The sequence below is a fragment of the Mustela nivalis genome, assembly GCF_964662115.1.
Source record: "Mustela nivalis genome assembly, chromosome: 5".
Taxonomy (NCBI): Eukaryota; Metazoa; Chordata; class Mammalia; order Carnivora; family Mustelidae; genus Mustela; species Mustela nivalis.
Window position 1 is genome coordinate 81284582 of NC_139024.1, and position 27184 is coordinate 81311765.

The following is a 27184-nucleotide window of genomic DNA, read 5'->3' on the forward strand; positions in this document are numbered from 1 at the left end:
AAAATTATATGTTCAACAATTTAGCACTATATAAATTCTGATGAACTTTGTATGTCAACACTAACTATGATCTGTAGTATGTCATTTTAAACAGAATTTCCAAGATCCTTTGTTAACTTTTACAGTTGGAAATAATATTAGATCAGGTTACTTGATTAATTGTTATGAGTTACACAGAAAACTTCTAAGTAACATAGAATACTGAAACATATGTCACATATGTCACCAGGTTATAGAACTATCCACAGAGTAGATACATATCTTATGTGTATGCTATATATATGCACATATACACATATTATATAAACACACATATATACACTAAAATGTATCTTAGTGTATATACATATATATGTATATATATATATATAGTGCCTTTGGCTCAAGTCATGATCTCAGGATCAAACTCCCACCTGCTTGGCAGGGAGTCTGCTTCTCCCTCGGCCCCTCATCCCCCTTGTGCTCTCGCTCTCCAGAGCAACCTGAGCTGAAATCTCGCTCTCCCTCTCAAATAAATAAACAAATAAATAAAATCTTTTAAAAAAGAAGATGAGCTGATTTGACTATCTAAAGGTTAAATTTTTTATAAGACAAAAAACGTCATAAAGCAAGTCAAAACAAAAGCAATGATCCTGGAGAAAATGTTAATAATATAACCGGCAAAACAGAGGTAATATCCCTTACTAAATGAAGAAATCCTACAAATTGCTTTTTTGAAAAGACAAAGACCTGAATTTTTTTTTAAATGGGTAAAGTGGATGAATAGGTCATTAACAGAAGAGGAAGCGCAAAGGCTAACAAACATATAAAAACGTGCTCGACCTCCCAAGTAGTCCGTAGAGTGAAGACCAAAACAACGAGATACTGTTTTTTCACTCACCAGACTGGCAAAAAGTAAAGACCAAGGGTAAATTCTGATGACCATGTAGAAACGGGTCTCTATAAACATTGCTGCTGACTTGATACCTTTGGAGGAGGTAATCTTTGTAAAATGATCTGGTGGAATAGATTATAATTAACAATACACATAGCCTGTAACACAGGGATCCATTTTGAAATTTCGTTACATTTCCAAGTGAACAATTATCATGAGCTACTTTTCATATAATACATGGACATTTATTGTCTATCAGTCAGTGTTGTTTTCAGTGACATTTGTGAAATCTTTTTTAGAAAGGGGGCTTGGTAAATTAATACTAAAACAGAAATGAGTACTGTAAATCTCAATAAGAATGACCCAACACAGGATAGCAGTTTGCGGGTGGTTTGTGTTGTGGAAAGAGAGTAAGTGGGAAGGAATAACTATATCCTAGGTATCCTTCCAAAACCAAGATAAATTAGAATAAGAACACTCTAGGGGCAGCTGTCAGTGACTGTTTTAAAAGTTGAATAGTGGCTATTAAATAAAATCCTCTGCATTGGATTCTTAAAAACAGTGTTTTATGAAAGCCTATAGGAATGTGAGAACAATATTCTACCTTAGAAAAAGATAGGGAAATCCATCATACTAGCTTTTCCCTGTCAAAAACAGATACCATAAAGAATAAAGGCAATCTTAGAATTCAGAGACAATCTTAGTAATGTTACTAAATCACACTGTTAAGATAATCCATTATTATTACCAGAATGATACCAGTTCCACAAAGTTCATTCTTTAAAAACGGTACTTTGGGACACTTTTACCACTCCCTGAAGTTTCAGACTGATAAGCTGGTAAGAATCAAATTTTTAACATTCACTACACCATTATACGATGGAAAACCATTGAATTTCTGGTTGACTTGTAAAGATGGTAGTTTCTCATTTATGAGGACATTTGTTTAAGCACTCTGGGCTAAGAGCAAAATATCTAATTGACTAAATAATGGTGATAGAACTGAGCAGTGACCTCTGGTACAGTAGGGCTTTAAAAGAATAATGATATTAAGGCCTGGTGAAACCCATACAGCCTGTATTTAAAAGGCATGAAAGCATTAAGTATCAACTGACCTCCCCCTCCTCCAACATGGCTGTTTTATAATGAGGAGACCAGCATTTTTGGTTACAGCCTCAATACCAGCACATTATTTGATGAGGGGACATAATGATCAACTGGAGAAAAAGGATTTCTTCTAATTTTTTTTTAAAGACTTTTTTAGAGAAAGGAGTGTTCTTGAGCATTAGCCTTAGAGACAATTTTTCCATCTAAAACCAGGGTGTCCTTGAACCACATGAAGTCAGGGAGGAGACTCAGAGATGCAACAAAGCAGGGAATTTGAGACTTGTGAGCCCCTTTGCAAAGGCATTAGCAGAAAGCCTACACATCTCAAGAAGGCAAGTCCAGAGTTCCTGCTATTGCATATATTGGATAACAGAAAGTGGGGCTCCTGGGTGGCTCAGTGGGTTAAGCCTCTCCCTTTGGCTCAGGGTCCTGGGATTGAGCCCTGCATTGGGCTCTTTGCTCAGCAGGGAGCCTGCTTCCCCTTCTGTCTCTCTGCCTGCCTCTCAGCCTACTTGTGATCCCTCTCTCTCTGTCAAATAAATAAATAAAATCTTTTTTTAAAAAAAGGGATAACAGAAAGTTATAAAGTCTGTGAGGGAAAAACTCTATTTAAAGTTTATATACATTCTGAGCATTTCCAAGTAGAAACTAAGAATTCTCCTGAATGAGACTCTCCACCCTGATAAAAGTAGTACTTTTATGTTTGACCCTGTGTATGCCAGAAAGGAGCATCTGTGCCTTCTATTCAGATCATTCGTTTCAGTTACTCATTCATTTTGGCTATTCTCACTCCCTTTCCCAAGGCAGAGTGGAAGATTAGTCTTTCATCTAAGAAAAATCAAGCCCTTACAGTGGGCAGTTTAAAGACTTCAACCAGGATTTGTATCACCAAGGGAGCAGCCACTGGGAGGGTTTGACCAGGCAGTGGTTCGGTTCTGACTTTTGGCAGGTCTAAGCAGACATACTTGGAAACCAGAGAAGGAAAGCAGTGAGAGAATAAAAACACTTTCAGAAGAGACACAAGCTATCCACTGTGTAATCCCAGGAAGCGTCATTTACATATGCCACTGCATGATTGGCATCTGGGGTATAGAACAATGAATGTCTCCATTTGGAGAGGGAGGAAGATTTGCAAATTATGGGGGGGCAATTAAGAAAATGTTTTTCTTTCAGATGGGTTCAATTTGAAAGAATTGGCGCAAGGAGCTAGTATTACAGTCCCCACTTTACGAATAAGGGCATAGTGGCACTAAAAGGTAGCACAGGAAAACCTAGTCTCAGGAAGTTTATCTCCTCTTTTTCTTATCTACCACCAACGAATCCCCCTTTTCAGGCATTAAATGGACCCTTGTGCCCAAGATGACGGCCCCTTCCCCTACTCCGGTGACACTCAACCTACACCGCCCTTCTGGGATCACGAAGCACCATCTCAGTCTATAGTTCATCGTTCCTCTGAGTTTTACCTGCCCTGTAGCTCAATGTTGCCCTCTAGCGGCCTTCTCAGAGTAGTAGCTAAATACCTGATCTTTAAAAAACTCTAGGTAAGTGTAAATGTGTGATAGCGAGGCTTTAAAGTTTCCTAATCCTTTTCTACTTTGTCCTCCCCCGCCTTTACCTTTTTCTTATTTCTTTTTTTGTAAGTTTATCAATAAACTTAATCAAGAGCCCAAAACTGAGATAGCGTAAGTAGGTGGGTAGATACATACATGCGTTATATGTACATATACATACTGTTATGGACGGAATTGTGTCCCCCACATTTCTTATGTTAAGCCCTAACCCCCAGTGTGATTGTATTTGGAGATAAGACTTTTAGGGAAGCAATTAACATTAAATGAGGTCATAAGGGTGGGATCTTAATCCAATAGGACTGGTATCCTCATAAGAAGAAGAGACACAATGGGGCACCTGGGTGGCTCAGTGGGTTAAAGCCTCTGCCTTGGGCTCCAGTCATGATTCCAGGGTCCTGAGATTGAGCCCCACATTGGGCTGTCTGCTCAGCAGAGAGTCTGCTTCCTTCTCTCTCTGCCTGCCTCTCTGCCTACTTGTGATCTCTGTCTGTCAAATAAATAAATAAGATCTTTAAAAAGAAGAAGAAGAGACACCATAGATCTCACTTTTTCCCAGTGTGCACATGCCCACACGCACATGAGAAAAGACCTTGTGAGCAAGAAGGCAGTGGTCTACAAGCCAAGAAGAGGGGCCTCACCAGAAACCAACGCTGATGACATCTTAACCTTAGGCTTCCTAGCCTCTAGAACTGTGAGAAAATACCAGCTTGTGGTATTTTGTTATGGTCACCAAAAGCAGATGAATTCACGTATCTAATGGAACAGTCTAGTATTCTGGACATTGTTTGTGAGGAGAGTGTCCTAAGTGAATCTTAACATCAAATTCTGTAGTAGGAGTACTGGATGAAATAAAAAAAACAAAAAAACAAAAAATAGATGCATTCAAGTACTAGTTCTGCCATTTTCTATGTTTATGAACTTGACCTTGACTTCACCCCTCTGAGACTGCATTCTCACGTCTGTAAAAGACTAGATTCTTTCTCAAGGCCCTCATACCTTGGGAATTCTGACTATTAATACCCAGGCGGGCACCTGGGTGGCTCAGTGGGTTAAGCCGCTGCCTTCGGCTCAGGTCATGATCTCGTGTCCCGGGATCGAGTCCCGCATCGGGCTCTCTGCTTGGCAGGGAGCCTGCTTCCTCCTCTCTCTCTCTCTGCCTGCCTCTCTGCCTACTTGTGATCTCTGTCTGTCAAATAAATAAATAAAATCTTAAAAAAAAAAATACCCAGGCAATGGCAGTGGGCAAAAATTATTATATATCACAAATCATTGGTTTTTCTCAGAATGGTAGGTCTGACACATTACAAGAGTTGAAACCCATACAATAACATGAAAAGTGATCTATGAGTTCCTTTATTTCTGTATTTCTGGGCTTTATGTAGTTGGGATACCTGTCAGTGTGTCAAGGAATACTAACAGCCACAGTGAAAATCAAGCTCCTTTTCAAGGAATGTCCATTTCATAAAGATTTTGGGAGAAGAAAACGTGGACATAAAGCAATAATACAAATTCTGCATAAAATTTGAAAACATGACACTAGAGAAAGTTCAAGTTTCTGGTAGGCCTATTATTCATCCGTTCAATCTCTACTATGTACTTTCTCTGCCTTTAGGAGCATTTTGGTGGAAAACTCTCAAAAATAAATACAACAGGGCACCTGGGTGGCTCAGTGGGTTAAGCCTCTGCCTTCATCTCAGGTCATGATCCCCGGGTCCTGGGATGGAGCGCTCTGCTCAGTGGGAAGCCTGCTTCCCCAATTCTCTGCTTGCATCTCTGTCTACTTGTGATCTCTGTCTGTCAAATAAATAAATAAAATCTTTAAAAATAAGTAAATAAACAGATGACTCTTACCATTTAGAAAAGGGGCCAATTTAGATGGGGTTTTAGATTTATACCCTAATAGATCATATTTATAAGTTGAGGGATAGAAAAAAAATTTTCTACAGTCACACCTCTATCCCTAGGCAGGCAACTCTCAAAAGAATGCAGTTCATCAAAGGGAAGGGGGTGTCGGGATTGTGGTCCACGCAGGGAACCCCAAATGTAACTCAGACAGGAACATCCACCTTATATAAGGTGAAAGTTTACAATTCCTTTTTTTGGTTTTCCCTTGCTAAGTCTTGCTAAGACTGTCAGGCCAGACCTACTCTCCCAGCCAAGGGTGAATATGTGATCGGAGTTAGGCCAACTGGCCTCTCCTTCTGAAGATATGAATGTGGAGAAGACAACACTGATGATAGCGGGACCTCTTCATTCTACACAGAGAACCTGGAAGAAGCTGAGGGCTTCTCCATTATGTCCTTCTGCTTAGGGCCCTGGAGCAGTTCTTATCCCTATTCTCTCCAGATTCTTCAGCTTTTCCTTTGATTTTAGGAGCTAGACCCAATCTTTCCAACACTTTCTTTCCTGCTTAACCTGGAGTCTGTTTCTATTGCTTAGTCAAAAGCCTGTAGTGTAGGACTGCAAGCACCAGCTTCATACCCAGAAGTCATCACCTTACGTGATAAAATGAACTACTCTATTTGCAGGAAGTTAACCAGGTGGCAATTTTATGTGGCATCGTTATTTGTGTAGATTTCAGTATAGAACACAAATGACTTTTTAAGTGGAAGGAATCTCACATCTTTTTACTACTGTCCCTTTCCCTTTCCTCCCCCACCTCAACTTACCTTAACTCTCAGTTCATTTTTTTTTAAAAGATTTTATTTATTTATTTTACAGAGAGAGAGAGATCACAAGTAGGCAGGGAGGCAGGCAGAGAGAGAGAGGAGGAAGCAGGCTCCCCACTGAACAGAGAGCTCATGTGGGGCTCGATCCCAGGACCCTGGGACCACGACCTGAGCCGAAGGCAGAGGCTTTAACCCACTGAGCCACCCAGGCACCCCACTCTCAGTTCATTTTTAGAAAAAAACAAAACAGCAACTTACAAAAAGAGTCCTACATATCTAAATTTATTGACTATTTCTGCTTAAGAGATGGAACACTATAAAACTTTTCCTGGAATGCAGAGCATTTTTAAAGCAGTGAAACTACTTTGTGTGATAATACAGTGATCGATACCTGTCATCATACATTTGTCCAAATTCCCAGAATGCACACCACCAAGAGCGAACCCAGGTGCAAACTATGGACTTTAGGTGGTGACGATGTGTCCATGCGGGTTCTTCAATTGTAATAAATGTCCTGCTCTGAAGGGGAATGCAGAGATCAGGGAGGTCATGCATGTGTGGAAGTAGGAGACATATGGGAAATTTTTATATCTTGCTCTCAGTTTTGCTGTGAACCTAAAACTGCTCTAAAATGAAGTCTATTTTAAGAAAACCTTTTTCTAAACTGTAAACAAAGCTCATCCTTAATCTATTTCATAATCATCATCATCATCATCAATGTTGATTCTGATGTTGGAGTGCTCTTCTGGTTTTGGTTTCTTTTTGGTCTCTTTGTTTTTCTCCGTCAGATGTAAGTGATGCTCACACTGTCTCATGATCTTCTTGGAGGACATCCAGCTCTCCCCTTGTCGTTCAGCTGGTGCAGCACATTGTCCTCCCCTCACATCTGTGCCCTTGGCCTTCAGGATCTCCCTCGCTCTTACGAGACTGCAGGTGCAATTCCACGGATTTCCATCCAGATACAGGTGTCTGAGGCGAGGCAACCCCTCCAAGACTTTGAGGTCTAAGGCAGAAATCCTGTTGTTCCTAAGGTTTAGAACCTGAAGTTTCTTCAGATCCTTGAGCTCCCTCTCAGCAATATCCTGGATGGCATTGCCTTTTAGGTCCAGCCTGGCTAAGGTCCCCGGAAGCCTGCAAAAGCATGGAAATAGGAGGGGAGAGGAACTCAGAATAAGCAACACCAGCCTTTTCTGTACCGTTGTGTCCTGGTGGAAGCTAGAAAACAAGCTACGTTTTGAAAAATTAAGTCTTCTGTATAGGTCTTTAACCTTTCTCATAGGTCTTGTCTTCTAACCCTCAGAGTGTTCTTGTTCCTAGCCATAAGACTCTCTCATTTCTTGTCTTGTCAAACAGGATCAGGTAAATGGATAAGAAAGAACATTGCCAATTTTTATGTGGCAAAGGTCATGAGTCCATAATGTATAGGGGAAGTAAAAGTATGGAATAAAAACATGAAAAGGTGTGGTTCTTCATGAATATAAAAGACAACGAAAAAAATGATGCAATGTTTTATGTATGAAATTAGAACATGGTTTTGGTTTTAAATTTTAAAATGTATTGCTCCTGAAGGTGTTGGAGGTAAGAACTTAAACTCTGTTGGTGGAAGTGTAACTTGGTACCACCTTGGAAATAATTTAGTAACACATATCAAATTTAAATAACATCATGTCTTTCAACCTAGGAAATAGTAGAAGCAAACAAAGTTATTTACAAATATGTTTGTCACATTTTTAATTATATTTACACTAGAAAAAAGGATAAAGACTAATGCCCACTAATTTGGAAATTAAGAGATAATAGATTATTATGTGACAACAAAAATCATGTATTTAAAAATTTTTTTAAATCCTAATCCTAGGAGAAAGCTTTTCTAACTATGACTTGAAAATCCAGAAGCTATAAAAGATCAGTGAATCAAATGATCTTTTTTCACACACAAAAAATTGTGTATGGCAAAAGACATAAGAAAAGTCAAAAGATAAATGATAAACTGGGGGAAATATCTGCAACTTATAACCCAAAAAGCTAATCTCCCTAATATGTAAAGGATTCTTAAAAGATGAAAAGAAGGGGCACCTGGGTGGCTCAGTTGGTTGAGCGACTGCCTTCAGCTCAGGTCATGATCCCGGAGTCCCTGAATCAAGTCCTACATCAGGCTCCCAACTCCATGGAGAATCTGCTTCTCTCTCTGATCCTCCCCCTTCTCATGCTCTATCTCTCATTCTCTCTCTCAAATAAATAAATAAATAAATAAGATCTTTAAAAAAAAAAAAAAGGTGAGAAGAAAAGGTTTTAAAATGAGACTTAAAAATGGGCAAAAGGCATGAATGGAAGTCCACATAAACAGGAAAGCAAAGATTTTAAGTCTTCAAACATACTCAGAATAGAGAAATGAAAAAATAAAACCACACAGAGATGCCGTTTCTCACCTACCAGATTGGTTAAAAAAAAATTAAAAAAAAAATTCTTAGCAATACATTCTGTGGACAACGCTGTGAAGAGACAGACATTCTCATACATCACTTGGTCAGACACTAAAATGGCATAACTCCTATGGAGGAGAATTTAGCAAAGCCTAATGAAATAACTTGTGCATTTACCCTACCACCCAATCATTTCACTTCGAAGACTATACTCTGAAGATATGACTCAATAAATATAAAACTGCATATGGGCAATTATTATGGTATTATTTATAATAGCAAAAGACTAGAAACGACCCAGTACAAAGTTAAAAAACTACTATGCAGTCCTAAAAAAAAAAAAGGGACTCATCCCTAAGAATTATCATAAAATGATTTCCAGAAAGTATTGTTAGAGGGAAAAAAGTAGGAAGTGCAATAGGATGTATAGTCTATCAGTTTTTGTGTAAGAGGGAAATGAGAATATACGTACACATATTTGCTTATGTTGGGTTAAAAAAAAGAACGATAACCCAGAAGTGAATAAAAATGGTTACTTATAGGAAGTGTATGCATATGGTTTTAATTTTGAATCATGTTAATGTTTTACATGTTCACAAAATGAAAACGGTAAAACAGAATCAAGCCCTAAAATTGAACACAAACAGAAACAAGCATATCTAATTAATCAATCAAATGATGATGTTGGTATATAACCACATAAAAGAAAGAAAAAGTACTCAGACTGAATATCCTTCATGGATATATCTAAGCCTTAGACATTAAGGACGAAAGGATCTGCAAGGGAATTTCTCTTACCACGTTTATTATTCATACTGCGGTTAGTAATGAAGTTTTGAAACCTTTTTTTAATGAAGTAAGTAAATATATTCATATCATTAAGAACCAAGATTTCATTGTAAAAGAAAAGATACAAATATAAAATAAGAAAAACTCTCTAATCTTAAATATGAACTAGAGGTATTAATGGGAATTCATCACTTTAAAAATATATTTTCTAGTTGTGCATCCTGGAAGGATCTCGAAGTAATATTACACCCTGATACCAATGCTACTCCAATAGCCTAAGCACACTGAGCACCCAGATCTTAATTTCAGAATTCCAGTTCCCACTTAAAAGAAGCAAGGCTTCTTAGAGAAATGACTGTTTCCATGTCTGGGGCAAGGTGAGCCAGAACGTCTGAACCAGACTGCAATAGCATGTTCAAAGATTAATAGGACATCCATCAGGATGGATAGCTGCTATTAAAAATCCAGAAAATAAAAAGTGCTGAGGATGATGTGGAGAAATTGGAAGCCTGGTGTGCTGTCAGTGGGAATGCAAAATGGCGCCAGCACTATGGAAAACAATATGAGGTGCTTCCTCCCAAAATTAAATATAGAATTAGCACATGATCTAGCGATTCCATTCTGAGTATATACATAGAAGAACTGGAAGCATGATTGGTCTCAAAGAGCTATTTACGTATTAAATAATATTATACAATATTTACATGTTGTATACCCATATTGAATTCACAAGAGCTGAAATGTGGAAGCAATCTGAGTGTCCATTGATGGGTGAATGGATAAGCAAGATAAAATATGTATGTACCATGCAATATTTAGCTTTAAAAAGGAAGGAAATTCTGGTACATGCTACAACATGAATAAACCTTGAAGACATTGTGCTAAGTGAAAAAAGCCATCACAAAAAAAGACAACTACTATAATTCCACTTACATGACATATCTAGAATAGTCAAATTCATAGAAACAGAAAGTATAATAGTGGTTGTCAGGGGCTGTGAGAGGAGGAAATGAGGAGTTGTTTAATGAATGTGGAGTTTTAGTTTTGCAAAATGAAAAAAGTCCCAGAGAACAACTGCACAACAATATGAAGGGATTTAACAATATGGCATTGTACAGTTAAAAACAGCTAAGTAAATTTTATGTATATTTTATGACAAATTTTTAAAAATAGAACTAATAAATTTGTGTCTCATGAACAGAGGGACCAGCTTAGAAGGGATCTCACTAGACAAATTTGGAACAACTTGAGAATAAAAGAGACTAGCAACTTTAAGTGACTGTAACACAGTGAATAAAGTAAGATCCCTTGGGTCCATTGTAATACTTGGAAAAAGTGGAAAAGGGAAAGAACAATCCTCTATGGTGTTAAATAGAAAACATAGAAAACAAAACTGAATGATCCCAAGAATATGAAAACAAATTATATCTAGACATGAGCTGTAGTTGAGCAATTATGGATGCTTTCTCATTTGTCAGCACCCAAAGTTTTCAACCTTGAATGGGCACTGCTTTATAATTAGGAAAAAACTTTTTTTTTTTAACCTATGGATACCAATTTGAAAAATGTCATGCTAATGCCTATTGATAAAAATTTAAAAAGAATCACAATTGTGAACCTGAACATTTTCCTACTACTCAACAACCCCATATTAAGGGTCATTCTGTTTCTGAAGATAAGAAGGGGAAAAGTTTTATAGGAAAAAAAAAAAAAAAACCCTCTCTTTTCATAGAGTGTGAATCCACTGATGCCTTTCGGCAATCAGTGAAATTTATGGTTGTTGTCCCAGTCATACTTTACAGTGTATCCTAAGCTATACACCGCATATACATATGTATGTATTTATGCTTTTGAGTATTTTTTTAAAGATTTTATTTATTTACTTGACAGAGATCACAAGTAGGCAGAGGGGCAGGCAGAGGGAAAGAGAGGAGGAAGCAGGCTCCCTGCTGAGCAGAGAGCCCAATGCAGGGCTCAGTCCCAGGACCGTGAGATCATGACCTGAGCCAAAGGCAGAGGCTTAACCCACTGAGTCACCCAGTTGCCCCTATGCTTTTGAGTATTCTTTAGTCTTATTTATTTAAAGTGACTTCTTCTTGGTTGGAATAAAATTTACCTTAAAAAGTGGATTAATTGGGGCACCTGGGTGGCTAAGCCGCTGCCTTCGGCTCAGGTCATGATCTCAAGGTCCTGGGATCGAGTCCCACATTGGGCTCTCTGCTTGGCAGGGAGCCTGCTTCCCTCTCACTCTCTCTGCCTGCCTCTCTGCCTACTTGTGATCTCTGTCAAATAAATAAATAAATAAAATCTTTAAAAATATTTTTTAAAAAGTGGATTAATTTACCAGGGCAAATCACTTCATACATTTTAATAATCTGCTAAATTTATTTTGAAGTCAATCCCCAGGAAAATGTAATTTTGTGCACATACCAACTGATATAAGGTAAATCCCTAAAAGTTATACAGAAAAATCTTACGTATAGCTTCTTTTTTTTTTTCAAGGAAAGATGGACTGTTTACAGATGATGTGGCGGGAAGCAAGTTTCCGTCACCCTTGAAAGTAAAGGGAGAACAACAGAGAAAAGATATGGTAAAGTAAACCAAGAGTCATCTACTAATTAAGACTCAAGATCTAACTTTGGCCACGTGACTTCAGGTAAGTTATTTAGCTTAAAGCTTCTGATTGTCCACCTTATAGATGAAGGTGCCCAGTACACAGAAATCACATAATAAACATTAGCTAATGAAAATGAGAAAGCCAAGTTTCCTTTTAAACAAATATGATGATCAGTTCTAGGCTGCAGAGCCAAAATGTGTACCTGTTCTTCCTTTTGTGTGTGTGTGTTTTGATGAGCATTATAACCAAAATGACACTGTAAGCGAAATCACTAATATCCTGGTTTTGTGAAATTAGGGCAGTCACTTATGGCTTTGACATAATTTGTCTTTTGAGTCTGATTTATAGAGAAAGGTATCCCTGATTTTAAGACAAACCAGCTTCTAAAAATGATATTTATTCTTTGAGTCTGTCGCTTTTTAGTGTAAAAAGAGGTATCCCATGTTACCAGTAGATGGCATGGGAGCGTAAGTAAGATAAAATGTTATGCCTGCGGTAGGTTGTAGAAAGCTATTCTGGATTTGAATTATCCAAATTGTGAATAAAGATAAGATGATGTAACTAATCGTTGTTCTTTGAATTGCAGATTGGTAAAATAAGAATGAAACCGCAAAAGTGAGACCCAGGTCTTAGGGTGTTCTAAGTTTTTAAGTGGGTCTAGTGTATTGTTTATAGCAGAGTACATCTCAGGGGCAGATTATCATGTGGTGGCTAAAATTCCCTGGCTCTGTTAGTTTCGTTTCGTTTCTTTTTTTCTTTTTTTTTTTTTTTTTCAGTGTTCTAAGATTCATTGTTTAGGCACCACACCCAGTGCTCCATGCAATATGTGCCCTCCTTAATACCCACCACCAGGTTCACCCAAACCCCACCCCTCTCCCCTCCAAAACCCTCAGAGTCCACAGTCTCTCATGCTTGGTCTCCCCCTCTGATTTTCCCCAATTCACTTCTCCTTTCCTTCTCCTAATATCCTCCATGTTATTCCTTATGCTCCACAAGTAAGTGAAACCATATGATAACTGACTCTCTCTGCTTGACTTATTTCACTCAGCATAATCTCCTCCAGCCCATTAGTTTCTTTTAACAATATATGTGTTGCTGGAGTGGATGGGTGTGGGAGGGATGGAGTGGACATTGGGGAAGGTGTGTGCTATGGGGAGTGCTGTGAATTGTGTAAGACCGATGAATCACAGACCTGTACCCTTGAAATAAATAATATATTCTATGTTAATAAAAAAAGAAATTAATTTTTTTAAAATTCCCTGGCTCTGCAGTTAAGCTGTTGTGTTTAATCTAGACTCTCCCACTTACTGATGATCTGATTTTGAGAAGTATCTTGATACCTCCTTGATACTTAAATGTATCCATAAAATAATAGTTAAAAAGTGTACCTACTTTCACAGGATTGTTGTAAGAAGTAATGGGGAATAACACAGAGATATAAATTCACTGTTGGGTTAGTCAGTACTTAACACTAGGTATTATTTTCTATCTCAATTCGTATATTGAGGCAAATATAGTAGATATTTGAATGTATGTGTACCTACAACCATCTACTATTATTTCCTTGGTGAAATCTAAACTGGAGGATGGTAGGCAAAAGAAGGGATTTGTAATTTGTGGTAGGGATTTGTAATTTGTGGTAGGATTTTTTCTTGGAGTAGGGATATATAGTGATAGCAACTAGAAACAAGTTAGGTAAGCAACTGGCAATGGATAGGTTGCCTGTGTTTATAGTTTCTTAATAGGAATCTGAACTTTAAAGTACAATTTTGTGCATGAATAAGACCCATGCAAATAAGAGTATATTGTTTTAAGCTCATAAATAAAAGTTCTACCAATCAAAAATTTAAAAACAGTATTGAGTTTTAATGCTCTTTGGGAGGAAAATCAAGGAAAAACTTTTCTGGGCCATTCCCATTTTCCAAGTCAAAGAAAAGCTGGGACGTGGGAGGGGGGGTTGATGAGGAATTTAAAAATCACTTTCTACAAAGAACACATTGCTCTCATAGCTGGCCAAGTTCTTTGACTGAACAGACAGTTGTGTTGCTTAATTTAAGCCTCATAGGAAAAGCCCACACTCATCTCCTGTCCCTCGCTCATTGTTCTTGCTCATTACTTCTCTAAACCGGCTGCGCATTAAATTCATCCGGGAGCTTTTCAAAAATACTGATGCCTGGGCACAAATCCTGGAGTGTCTGCTTTAATTAGTTTGAAGTGAGGCCTGGGCATAAGTATGCTCCTTTCAGAGTTCTCCAGATAATTGTAACATGGAGTCAGATTTGAGAATCATGGCTAGCTCAGGCTTGCAATTCTATTATACAGTCCATTGGGCAAAAGCATTGTGCTTTCTGTAGTCACTTATTAAAACACACAAATGCCCTGGCAGGAGTAAATAATTAAGCTACTTTTCACTCATTAAACTTAGCAGGATTACTCAACCAAATGCTTCTAAAAGCCATCTGAATAGAGCAGTCCCCTGCCTTCACAATTTTGCCAAGGCTCTCACAGCCCCCCTGAGAATCCTTGATGACAACAGTCACTTCCCAACCTGTTTTAGGAGTTTTTATTCTATACATGATTTTTTTTTCTTGGAGTAGGGGTATATAGTGATAGAAAATAAGACTTGAAACATAGTAGAGAAATTATTGAAATATCAAGTATTAGAATCCTAATACACTGCATGTTTTTTGCCTTAGGGTCTTTGTATTGGCTGTTCTGTCTAGAACACTTCCCCCGCCAAACAGCTTCACAGCTAAATCTCTCACCTCCTTCCAGTTTTTGCTCAAAGTTTACATTTTCATGAGAGTTACCATGCTTACCCTATTTAAAATTGCAACCAGCCATGCCCACGCTCCTGAACCTGTAAGCCTGCCCTTTTTTGTTGTTGCTAACTATAGCTCCAAACACCATCTCAGTGTTATATACTTATACATTCTGTTTCTTATTACTACTTCCCTGCTGGAATCTAGGCTGTATAGAACAAGAAGTTTTATTTTTTACTGCACTGATGTATCCCAAGGGCCTGGTAAAATACATTATTTGTATGCACATGATTATGCATTAAAAAATTGATTAATTTCAAATAACCCTCAATATATATTTTAAAATACTAATTTCCATTATAAAAATTACTTTCTGGTGTTTTGCATTGGGTTACAGTTACCATGCTGTATAATAAAATATCTTTTTTTCCAACTAGAAAAAATGAACATCTGTGCATAGCAAAGATAATTTTTCCCTTTCTCATTGATAACAAAATGAAAATAAGTAAATCGAGTGCCACAGGACTGTAAAGAAGCCAAAAGTTGGTATGTTACTTATGAGCAATTTGATAATGATAATCAACAGAGCAAGGGGACTTTTTTTCCTATAAAGCACCCAAAGGAAAATGAATCCACTGATAGGCATGTATAATTAACCATATTCTCTTTCTAGGAGAATAATAGGGCTTTCTCCTTCTACCATTTTTTAATTTACCTATTTCATACATGTAGAACATGGAATAAAGTTAACTAAAAAAGGATCAGTTAATGTCAACATGCACATTAATTATCAGTTATGACTGGGTGAGGAAACAGGACAGGAGGCTGGGCACAGAGGGAGGGATATTTGGAAAGAGAAATTAAGTGTCAGAGTATGAGGGTGTGTATGTGCACATGTGTGTATGAGAGAGACAACCAAAAACGCAAGGTGAGACCAACACAAATGGGCTTGCATACCCACAGGCAGACAGAGAAATAAGCAGAGCCACGTTTAAGTCCTTTAAAGATCTCAGTGCTGAGAAGCATATGAGGCCTCCAAATATATAATTCAAAATAAATACAAGATTAGATTATTCACTTGTGATTTTTTTTTGTAATTGCTATTTCAATGCTGTTAAAAATGTAAATATCTTACTACATTTCCCCTTCGTTTCTTTCTCATAACCTTGTTTTGCTAGTGGCTAAGCACCCAATATCCCTGTTGCTGGTCCCAGGCCACATACTTAAAAACACATATTTAAAAACCAAGATCTTTTATAAGATCCCCATATTATGTGTAATAGCATACTTCACCAAAGCAGCATTGCCTATTTTCAACATAGATCTCACTTGCCCGTGTCTTATCCAACAGGCAAGATAAATTAAGTGGGTGCAGGATTTAGTTAGAGAGCTGGAGATTCCAAAACTCTGTCTACAGTCTCTACCTTTGAGCTCTCGGGCACCCTTGACCAAGTCATTTATGTTTGTTCTCATTTTTTTCTTGCTTGTCTAATGTGCTTCATTGCCCCGATTTTCAGAAAATATTTAAAGTAGTCACCATAAATAATAACTCCCACTCACCTCAGAGGTATAGACAACAGCAGGTTCTGCTCCAAGGCCAGGTTGGAGAGCTGGGAACACATCTGCAGGGCTCCAGCTTCGAACAAGCTAACAATGTTGTTGTCCAGAAACAAGTGTTTCAAGTCTCGGAGGTCCTGGAAGTCTTGCGCTGTAACTCTCTGAATCAGATTATTGCTAATGTCAAGTTTTTGTAGTTTCGCTGGTAGTCTGAGGGGCAACATTTGAACCCGATTTTGGGACAGCTCAAGAGTAGTTAAATTGGCAAGTATCTGTGCCCCGTCAATGGAGGAGAGTGAATTTTCTGACAGATAAAGATGGGAGAGATGCTCCAAGTGTTTCATATCACGAAAACTTACCACTTTGAGCTGGTTCCTCTCCATTTTTAAAGAAAGCAGAGATTTAGGCAGATTAATAGGAATTTTAGTCAGAAAGTTACCACTGAAGCTGAGAAATTGCAAAGACTGGAGAGACATGAAGAAGTTGGCTGGTATAAGATGGAGTCTGTTATTCTCCATGCTCATGCGTTTCAGGTGGGGAAGTGCCAGCGGTCCGGCTACAGATTCAATATTGTTGTTATCTAACACCAAACTCTGCAAACTGACAAGAGAGGAGAGTGTGGTGGGAGACAGAGAAGAGATCAGATTGTTTTTAAGTTCAAGGATTTTTAATTTCTTCAGCCCTTCAAAATCGGATCCATGTAGGACATATATTGAATTATCATTTAGTTTTAACACTTCAAGACTGACTGGGAGAATCCTGGGGACTTGTCTTAACTTATTTTTCCAGAGTTCCAAGGTCTTCAAGTTACTCAGAGTTTTGAAAGTGTCATTTTCTACTGACTCTGTTCCACTAGCCAACAGAATAAAATCTTCCAAAGCCAACATTCGGGTGAAGCTGGACATCTGCAAAAAAAAGTCAGGGATGGGTCACAAAGAGAAAAAGCAGTAAATTAAGATTATTGTCGGGGGTGGGGGGAAATACTCTACACATTATCATTTAATACTAATGATACTTCAGATTTCTCTTCAAGATCTATTTAAAATTATCTCTTGGAAAAGGATGGAAACTCAGGTCCTGACTTTTTAAAGTTTATTTCAGAGAAAGAGAGAGAGAGATTGAGAGAGATTGAGAGCATTAGCAGGGGAAGTGGCAGTGGGGGAAGAAGAGGGAGAAGCAGATTCCCTGCTGAGCAGGGAGCCTGATACGGGGCTCAATCCTAGGACCCTGGGATCATGACCTAAGCTGAAGGCAGCTGCTTAACTGACTGAGCCAGCCAGGTGCCCCATGACTATTTTTTTTTTTTTTAAGATTTTATTTTTAAGTAGTCTCTACACCCAACCTGGGGCTCTAACTCACAATCCTGAGATCAAGCGTTGTATGATCCACTGAATGAGCCAGCCTGGCGCCCCAGGTCCCGACTATTTTTTATTTATGCTTGCTAACAGTCTAGAATATCAAATATACGTTAGGATATTCACACAGTATTGGTAGACATAATATTAGCCAACTTTTGCTATGTAGTCTCTGACCCAGCAAGTTTATTTCTAGCCAGAAGTGCTACCAAGTTGCACAGTGATTTGTACAATAGGATGCTCTTTGTGGCATCATCTTACAATAGCCCAGAATGGGAATGATCTGGAAATTACTGTCTTCATTTTTCATTGTTTAGATGATTTTTTAATGTTATAAATTACATAAAAATTTTTTTAAGCATTAAAAGTAAAAATTTTAAGTATCCTAGACACTGCTGTCACTAGGACGGGCCTATCAGAGAAACATTTTCAACTCTATTATAGTTAGTAAAACTAGCCTAGCCTCCCTCTTCCCTACTCCTCAATTTGCACTTCACTGATGAAAAAGATCCAGGAAGAAACAAACAGGATACATGTGTCTCCATGTCTGAGAGCAAAGATTCCATTTGGCATATATCCCAGACCTAATCTATTCTTCTCTTAGGTTTTAGAAATGATCAAATCTGATATACTTTCTCCATGGGTTGCAAGTTCAAGCACTCCTATCCTTCCACATATCTGTCAACCTCCTACCTTGCCATCTAGGTCTTCTCCAGGATGACATAATCCTTGGTATTTAGTTCTTACAGTAAGATCATCTCTAGGCAGAAAGAGGAATTGTTCCAGGTTTTCTTCAGCTTGATAAAGATTCTCAAAATTTTCTGTCTGGTTTAGAATTCAACTGAGCTAAAATTTTCAATGCACAGTGTGCCTGGGCGGCTCAGACAGTTTAGCGTCTGCCTTCAGCTCAGGTCATGATACCGGGATCCTAGCATCCAGCGACTTGGGCTCCCCGCTCCCCAGAGACCTTTCTTCTCCCTCTTCCTCTGCCACTCCCCCTGCTTGTGTGCTCTCTCTCTCTCTCTCTCATAAACAAACAAATAAATAAATAAATAAAGTCTAAACATTTTTTTTCTAATGCACAGTTTTATGTCTTACTATCCAGTTTTTGAATGTTTGACTTAATTATGCAGTTGAGCCCTTCTGTAATACCAATGCATGATTAACACATTCAAGGCAGGTTAGTTTTGCACCACATATTTATTAAAGAGGTACTTATATCCTAGGAGGACATGTGATGTGAATTATGGTATATTTTAAAGCTTCTCCTAAGATGATACTCCATTGGAAGAATCTCATGTTAAAATTTCCATAAACAGATGTTTTTTAATCATAAAAGCTTTGGCAGCTGCCTTGATTTGTGCATTGCTGCTAACATATGATCTTCTCTTAATGATTAGTCAGATGTGTTAGTTAGTCCTAGTCCCAATATTAATAGTATTTTTTTCTTGCATTTGTTGACTATCTACAGGTGCCAAGTGCTTTTTGTTAAAAACAAAACAAAACAAATCAAAAAACCCCATACACGTCCCAAATGGAGTCATTTCTTCCCACCCATGACAGCAAAGACTTAATTACAGTTTTAACCTCTCTTAAGAATGTGAACTTTAACAGTCAACCTGAAATTTCCTGATCAGCATTAGTGACATAATCATCATTATAAAAACCCTGCCCTTCCCTTATTCTCAAAAGGAACTTGACCTGACTTGAAACCATCCTTACTTACTGTTTTCTCAGTAACTTTCTTGCTCTACCCTAAAATCCTCCCATTTGATAACAGCTTCTGGGAGCATAGCTCTGCCCGCTAGAATACTGCCTGATTCATGAATAGCTTACTTATTAGATCTTCCAAGGTACTCAGTTGAATTTTATTAACAGTACACTATCACTAATTCTTCTAATAACTCTGCAAGTTTGCTAATAACAAACTTAAACGAGTTGAGAATTTCAACAAGGTCTGCTGAACTCTAAACAGACTGAACTCTTAACGCTAAACTCTTTCTTCCTCACCTTACCATTTTCTCTTGCATCTGGTCTACAATTAATGTTTTTCAAAAAAGACAAAATCTAGACATAAATCATAGAGATTTAGAAAAGCAGAAATTTTGGATATTATCTAATTCAAATCTCCCATTAAAGGGATGAAGAATTTCAGCCTCCCCACCAAAAATGAAAAGACCTGCCCAAGACTGTTCTTTAATATACTTTTCATTTCTAAATGCCCTTTCTAACCTTTCTTGCATATAAAGTTAGAAAAGACTCTAGACATAGATCTTCACTTCTTAGACTGCTGATCTTCCATAAAAACTTGGTGCTATTAATAGTTCCACTTTTGTCTGAGTGACTACAAACCCTAAAAGATTGCTGAATATGCAGCAAGTATCAGGGGTAACATGGATCCAAATGGGCTGTTTATCTGGGGACCAGACAAAGTGTCATATCAGAGGTTCAATTTGTCTTCATTTCTACTCGTCCAGTGTATAGACTGGCATAAACCATTGACATAGTTCATGTTCTTTTTTTTTTTTTTTTTTTTAAAGATTTTATTTATTTATTTGACAGAGATCACAAGTAGGCAGAGAGGCAGGCAGAGAGAGAGAGAGGAGGAAGCAGGCTCCCTGCTGAGCAGAGAGCCCGATATGGGACTTGATCCCAGGATCCTGAGATCATGACCTGAGCTGAAGGCAGCGGCTTAACCCACTGAGCCACCCAGGCACCCAGACATAGTTCATGTTCTTAACGGAATTTTCTTTTGGTAAGCATAGAGACCTTTCTTTTTTCTTTCTGCCAGTCAATGCAGATTACTTTGGGTTATTACTAATTAAAATGGTTACCATCTTCTTGGGACACCTGGCTGGCTCAGTCAGAGGAACATGCGACTCTTGATCTCAGGGTTGTGAGTTGGAGCCCCACATTGGGTGTAGACATTACTTAAAAATAAAATCTTTTAAAAATGGCTACCATTTTCTAAGTATTTACTATGGTTATCTTTGTAAAGTCCTGTGTGTAAGCATGATTATTCCTTTTTTGGAAAGGGAAACTGAGGATTGAGGAGATAAAATATCTGGGCTTAGTGTATCTTGCTAGCAAGTGGAAAAATTGAGCCTCCAACCCAGATTTATCTCATACCAACACACATATTTTTATTTTAACCTCACTCCTATGACATGCATTTAGCAGAAGAATATAGAATTCTGACACCACAAACAATGGGGTAGATACTTATTTTCAACTTTTCCGTTGAATTTACAGAGCAGAAAAAGGAAAATAATTCTGCTAGACCAGTTTTTCCATTTCCCTGGACTAAGCTGAACTGTGCTCAGGAGATGTAAAAAAGAGATACTTTTGCCCTCGAGCTAACCTTGAGGCTATGTGAGTTTTTTCAATGTTGCTTAAAAAGCAAGGCAAGTAGGGCTTGGTGTTAATGATTAAGTGTAGGAAGTTTAACTAAGTATAATTCCTTCCACACATTTTTACAGTTTAGTGAATCTAAGATATATGTAGATAAAAGTTATAATAAAATTCAAAAAATGAAAAAGAAGCAAGAAAAGTAAAATGAGGTAGACCAGAGAAGCAAGGGCTGCTGGCTTCCTTCCTCATGAAAGGCTTTTTTTCCAGTTTCTTCTGGGTGGGTCCTGCTGCAAGCATTAGAGGGTCACAAACCTTTCTTGGGTTGCTTATAGGTTCAATGTCCACATGATAACCGAAATACCCTCGTAGTTAGAGGCTCAGACGTGTGTGCACCAGGCCAATAAGTAAAACAATATTGGAACTTTTTTTCTGATCATCAATATACTTGTTCTCTGTAAATAATTTTAAAATTCTGGCAAGTATGGAGAGAATATAAAAATAGTCCATAATCCTCCCACTTGGTGATCAAGTCTGTTTATGTTTCCTACCCAGGAGGAATCTGAAGTAGCTTTTCTCCTTCTACTGAAGATGTAAAGACCAATCATTTTAATTGACTGCCGTCCTAAAGGCACTCCTATTTGTCCTCTAAAGGTAGGAGCCAAAACTGTAAAACTGTTACTAGAAAATATAGACATAAATTTTCATGACCTTGGGTTTGATAAAAGCTATCTTAGATATGACACCAAAAGCTAAAGTGACATACACAAAGAATAGTCAATGGAACTTACTGGAAATTAAAAACCTGTGCTTCCAAGGATGCCATTAAGAAAATTAACAACAGGGGCGCCTGGGTGGCTCAGTGGATTAAGTCTCTGCCTTTGGCTCAGGTCATGGTCTCAGGATCCTGGGATCGAGCCCCACATAGGGCTCTCTGCTCAGCAGGAGCCTGTTTCCCCTTCTCTCTCTCTGCCTGCTTCTCTGCCTACTTGTGATTTCTGACTGTCAAATAAATTAAAAAAATCTTTAAAAAAATAAAAAAAAAAAGAAAATTAACAACAGCAACAGCAAACAACCATAGAATGGGAGAACATTTTCTCAAATAATAGATCTGATAGGAGATTTGTATTTAGAAAATACAAAGGACTCTTACAACTCGAAAATGAAAAGACAAAGAACCCAATTTCAAAAAAATGGGCAAAGGATTCATAGAGACATTTTCCCAAAAAAAGATATCAAGTGGTCAATTAGTGCACAAAAAGATGCTCAACATCATTAACCTCTAGTGATAGAAAAGTCAAACCACAATGAGATTCTAACAGAACTCACTAGGATGGTTATGATCAAAAAAAAAAAAAAAAAACAAAAAAACGATAAGAAGTGTTGGTAGGAATGCTAAGAAACCAGAACCATCATACGTTACTCTAGGAATACAAAACAATGGAGCCACTTTGGAAAAACAATCTGGCAGTTCCTCAAAATGTGAAACAGAATTACCATATTACCCGGAGATCCCACTCTTAGATATATACCCAAGGCAGATGAAAATATATGTCCACACAAAAACTTGTACATGAATGTTCTTTGGAGCATAATATCTAAAAAGATGAAACAACCCAAATGTCCACCAACTGATAAATGGATAAACAAAATGTGGTATATACATAAGGTGGAATATTATTTAGTCTTTAAAAGGAAGGAATTTCTGACATATGCTACAACATGGATAAACCTTGAGGGCATTACTTTAAGTGAAAGAAGCCAGCGACAAGAGACCACAGGTTTAGGGGGAAAGATTGACTTCAGTTTTGGGCATGTTATTTTGAGATGAAATACATATATGAAGAGGTCCAATAGGGAGCTGGATAAGTCTGAAACATGGGAGGAAGGCATGAATTAGAAATTCAGTTATGGGAGCCATCATTACTTACATAAAGTGAAGTCACCTAAGTAGACTGTACATAGTAAGAAATGGCATGGCTGAGGACCGAGACTCCCTGGAGAAGCCAAAAAAATAAGGGGCAGAGGAGGAAAAGAAACCTACAAAAATGGCAGAAAAGAACTATCAGAAAGGAATCATGAGGACATAAAAGTGTGGTGCCATGGAAGGCAAAAGAGTAAGAATTTCAAGAAATATGAATGACCCAATGCCTTAGAAGGAATAGTGGTTTAACTGTTTGGAGTAGGTAGAAACCAGACAGTGGTGAATTAAAGAATAAATAGGAGGTAAACTAGAGACAGTAAGTACAGAGTATCCTTTTACAGAGTTTTGCAAGTAAAGAGAGACAGTAGCAGGAAGAGACAAAGAGAGTTAAAATTATTTTATTTTGTTTTATTTTAAACATTTATTTATTTGAGATTTATTTATTTATTTAAGTGGTGGGGAGAGGGAGAGGGAAAGAGAGAATATCAAGCAGATTCCCCACTGAATGTGGAGCCAAATGCAAGGCTCAATCCCACAATCCTGAGATCATGACATGAGATAAAATCAAGAGTCCAACATGCAACCAGCTGAGCCACTCAGGTGCCCCGAAATAATTTTATTTTTATTGTAACGAGAGGGGCCTATCTATTTATAAGCTAGAATAAGGCACTAGTAAGGAAAGAGAAACTGAAGATATGGGTGTGGGGAGAATGATGGAGCAAGCTTCAGGGGGTGGCAAAGAAGATGGACTCCAGGGGATGAGTGGGACGCTGCCTTGAGCAGAAGAAGGAAGATCTCATCCTCTCCGTCTGGAGGAAAGAGTTTGCAGAACTGAATGGAGACAAGTTAGTCCACAATGAGCAGAAGTTGAGTTTTGTTAGGATTAGTCAATAAAATGGGAGGCCAGCCACGGGTGAGAATGAAGATAGTAGAAATTGAGAACATAACCCAAACTCTACTGAGGTTTTAGAAGATGTTGATAGAAGGTAGGAAAGCCTGACCAAGAAGAATTGAAAGGATTGATGACACTGAAGACCCAGATGAGGTCAGAGACCTTAAATTTGCAGTATTTCTACAAATCTGTGAATGCTCCAAACCACACACTTATACATACATATGTGTAGAGAGGTGGTGTGATCCTCTCCAGCAGCATCAGGCTATCTAGGTATAAGAGAAACAAGAGAAAATGATCACCATTATTTAAGACTAAGACTTTGCGGGATAGGTGTTGAGATCATTTATTTGGGGGATGCAAAAAAAAAAAAAAAAAGGAGGGGATGGGAAAGAAGATGATAGGAAATAAACTAATGATCTGAGAAAAACGGGTTGATGTACGGTTAGAAGTCTCCACGAGGTGACAAGAGAAGTGCAGAATATGGCAGCTGAAAGCAAGGAAGATAATGATCAGAGAATGGGGGATTTGAAGATTTCTGAGTGGAGGAGTTTCGGTATAATAATTATGATATCACCAAGTAGATGGCTGTAGTGAAGTGGAAATGTAGACAGATACTTTATTATCAGCTCAGGGAATTCTAATGAGCTAGGACACTGCACCCTGGTGGCAACAAGGAGATGCAGGGCTCAGGATGGAAAGCAAGACCAGAAGCCAGGAGGGAAGGGGCTGAGGCACAATATGAAACAAAGGAAGAAGAAACAGGAGTGCTACAGTCCGATGGCATGCACCTCAAACAAGCAGGCAGCTTTACAGATGAACGGATAATGAAGGCCTTCATGTCTCAAGGGCAGGAACTGTGAATTTTTTGTCTTTTATCCCCAGTCTCAAACACAGCATTCACAGTCCCAAACACAAATTAGATAAAGAAGTAATAGAAATATTTTAAATTGTGAGGTGTTTGCATGTATATGTGTAGGGTGTACACGTGTGTTTGTATGTGGCATGTGCGTATATGTATGTGTGCATATATATATGTATATATGTGTGTACATATGTGTGTAATTTCTATTGCTTTAATCTGAAGATATCCTAATGTTTATTTCTTGGAATACAGGCACCTGATTCTGTAGAACATATATCATATTCACCAATAACAGCTAAAAGAGATGTATTATTGCTTAGAGCTTTTTATTTCCTTCCCAAAACAATCCTGTCTTTCATCAACCTCTCTGCTGAAACTGTCCTTCCAAGAGACCATGAACTGGGTTGAAGTCAGGGAAGTGGCAGTATTGCCATTCATTGAACATAAACCAATGTGCTCATTCAGTAAATGAATCTGATGAGAGGTGTAATTTCGTCTTCTTGGCTGCGAAGCAGCAGTGTAGGATCATTACCGAGCTTAGCTCACACTTTAGCTCTGGGCATCTCAGGCCTCCAAAACAAATATTTAAGCATCTTACTACTGGATTACAGGAGGAGAGTCCACATGTCCACTAGGCAATTTTGCTTATTGAGCCTTGAAATCAATACCATACCACATACTTTAAACTCTCCGTGTTTAGGTGCACCTGCATTCGAATTTCTTAAGCAGACGAAAAGGGATGGGGTCTCTATGTGGAGGGAAATTACAGGCACCTGTGGACTCTCTGCACCTGTCCCACAGAGATGTATTTCCTTCTCTTGGGATTTGGTTCAAGGAGGCAAGAACAGTGACCGGTAAAGACAAAATCAGATTGACTTTTCCAGGTAAAAAGAGTCAGGGATCACCAATCTAACCCAAACTTCTTACTTCAAAAAGGTAGAAAGTGAGGCCCAGGGATTTTTTTTTTTTAAGTGTTTGCTTAAGATGATTATATCTCTGGCTAGGGGGAAACCTAGGATAAGGACCCTTGTCTTTCTATAGCTTCCAAAATATCAATGGCCCAAACCAAAATTCCTTTGTATTATAAAAGCCAGACAAATCTATAGCACTCTTTGCACTCTGACTAGCTTGGCATAAATGTAAAAGTCAAAATTAGTTCATAGAACAGGGGTGCCTGGGTGGCTCAGTGGGTTAAGCATCTTTCTTCAGCTCAGGTCATGGTCCCAGGGTGCTGGGATCAAGCCCCACATCTGGCTCCTTGCTCAGCGGGGAGCCTGCTTCTCCCTGCCTGCTGTTCCCCCTCCTTGCCCTTACTCTCTGTCTCGCTCGCTCTCTGTGTGTCAAATAAATAAATAAAAATCTTAAAAAAAAAAAAAAAGAAGTTCAAAGAACAAGTACTGCAATAACATGCCAAATCAAAAACACATATTTCCTCCGTAGATGTTTCCATAAAACCCCTGATGTCTGGCACATGTGTAGGGTCTGCTACAAATAATTCTCACATGCTGGGGTTCATCTGGATAGTCTTACAATGCTCTAAGGAATACCTGCTTTCTATGGCACAAACAAAACTCCTTTTTTATCCCCAGAAAGCACTCATTGTCAATTCCAAGGATAGCGAGTAGCCATTGGCTCTCAAGCTCTCTTTGTTAAGAAAGAGCCACTTCTTTACTTGTACTTTGCAACAACATAATTACACTTTTACAAACGTAAAAATTGAAATAAAACATCATGAATGATAGATTCTGATGGTTTTTGACTGAGTCTCTAAAAAGAAATACCCAGAGGCATATACCCCTCTCAGGAGTAAAGGGCAAGCAGATAGTTAGTCCAAGGATCCCAACTTGATAACCACCACTTTTAAGGGTTGATCATTTAAATCAAGCCTCCCAGCCCCACCGTCCCCCCTCACCCTGCCTCAAAAAAATAAGACTGCGGCAACTTGAGCATGGAATGGTTACCTGAAGGTGTGGAATTTTGCTGTGGCTAATGTAGAGCTTCTTGGTGGTGGAAGGAAGAGCGGACGGCACCTCCGTTATCCTGTAGCATTGCACTGACTGCAGGGAATCACAGCTACATCTGCTGGGACAGGTGGGATGGAAACCATCACTAAGAGAAAGCAAAACAAGGAAAGCATAAAGCAGATGCATCTTCCCAAACGAGGCCTCCCAGGCAGCAGGCGAGTGTTTAGGGGATGTCCCACTCTTTATATCGTGAAATCTGATAATAGAATCTTATGAATGTGTACTCTGTCAATGTAAGAAGACAGGAAAGAAAAAAATTCTCAATTCACCTGGGTTAAAATGTTAGCAACCATCACAAAGGGTTTAAACATTGATAAGCTGCCTTAATATTTGTAGGTGAGCAAAACCCTCTGTTATTTATGGCTTGGGAGGCTAATCTGCAAACACCTCTACTATCTGTAGTTTCC

The 27184-nt window shown here is 38.4% G+C and overlaps 1 protein-coding gene across 1 annotated transcript; it reads right to left on the minus strand.

Moving 5' to 3' along the window:
- Positions 1-6492: 6492 nt before the first annotated feature.
- On the minus strand, positions 6493-26969 carry LOC309864078 (nephrocan-like). The gene is made up of 3 exons (XM_082729429.1): positions 26715-26969; positions 16373-17274; positions 6493-7352 (listed from the first exon to the last, which is right to left on the minus strand). The coding sequence occupies exons 1-3, from the start codon at positions 26901-26903 to the stop codon at positions 6905-6907; spliced, it is 1539 nt and encodes a 512-aa protein (XP_082585555.1). The 5' UTR covers positions 26904-26969; the 3' UTR covers positions 6493-6904.
- Between the last annotated feature and the right edge of the window lie 215 nt (positions 26970-27184).

Coding starts and splice junctions, on each gene's coding strand:
- LOC309864078 (XM_082729429.1), bottom strand. CDS start 26,903: ATGCATCTGCTTTATGCTTTCCTTGTTTTGCTTTCTCTTAGTGATGGT. Junction 17,275..26,714: donor GCAAAATTCCACACCTTCAG/GTAACCATTCCA, acceptor TTTTTTTTGCAG/ATGTCCAGCTTCACCCGAAT. Junction 7,353..16,372: donor CTGTTGTCTATACCTCTGAG/GTGAGTGGGAGT, acceptor ATGCTTTTGCAG/GCTTCCGGGGACCTTAGCCA.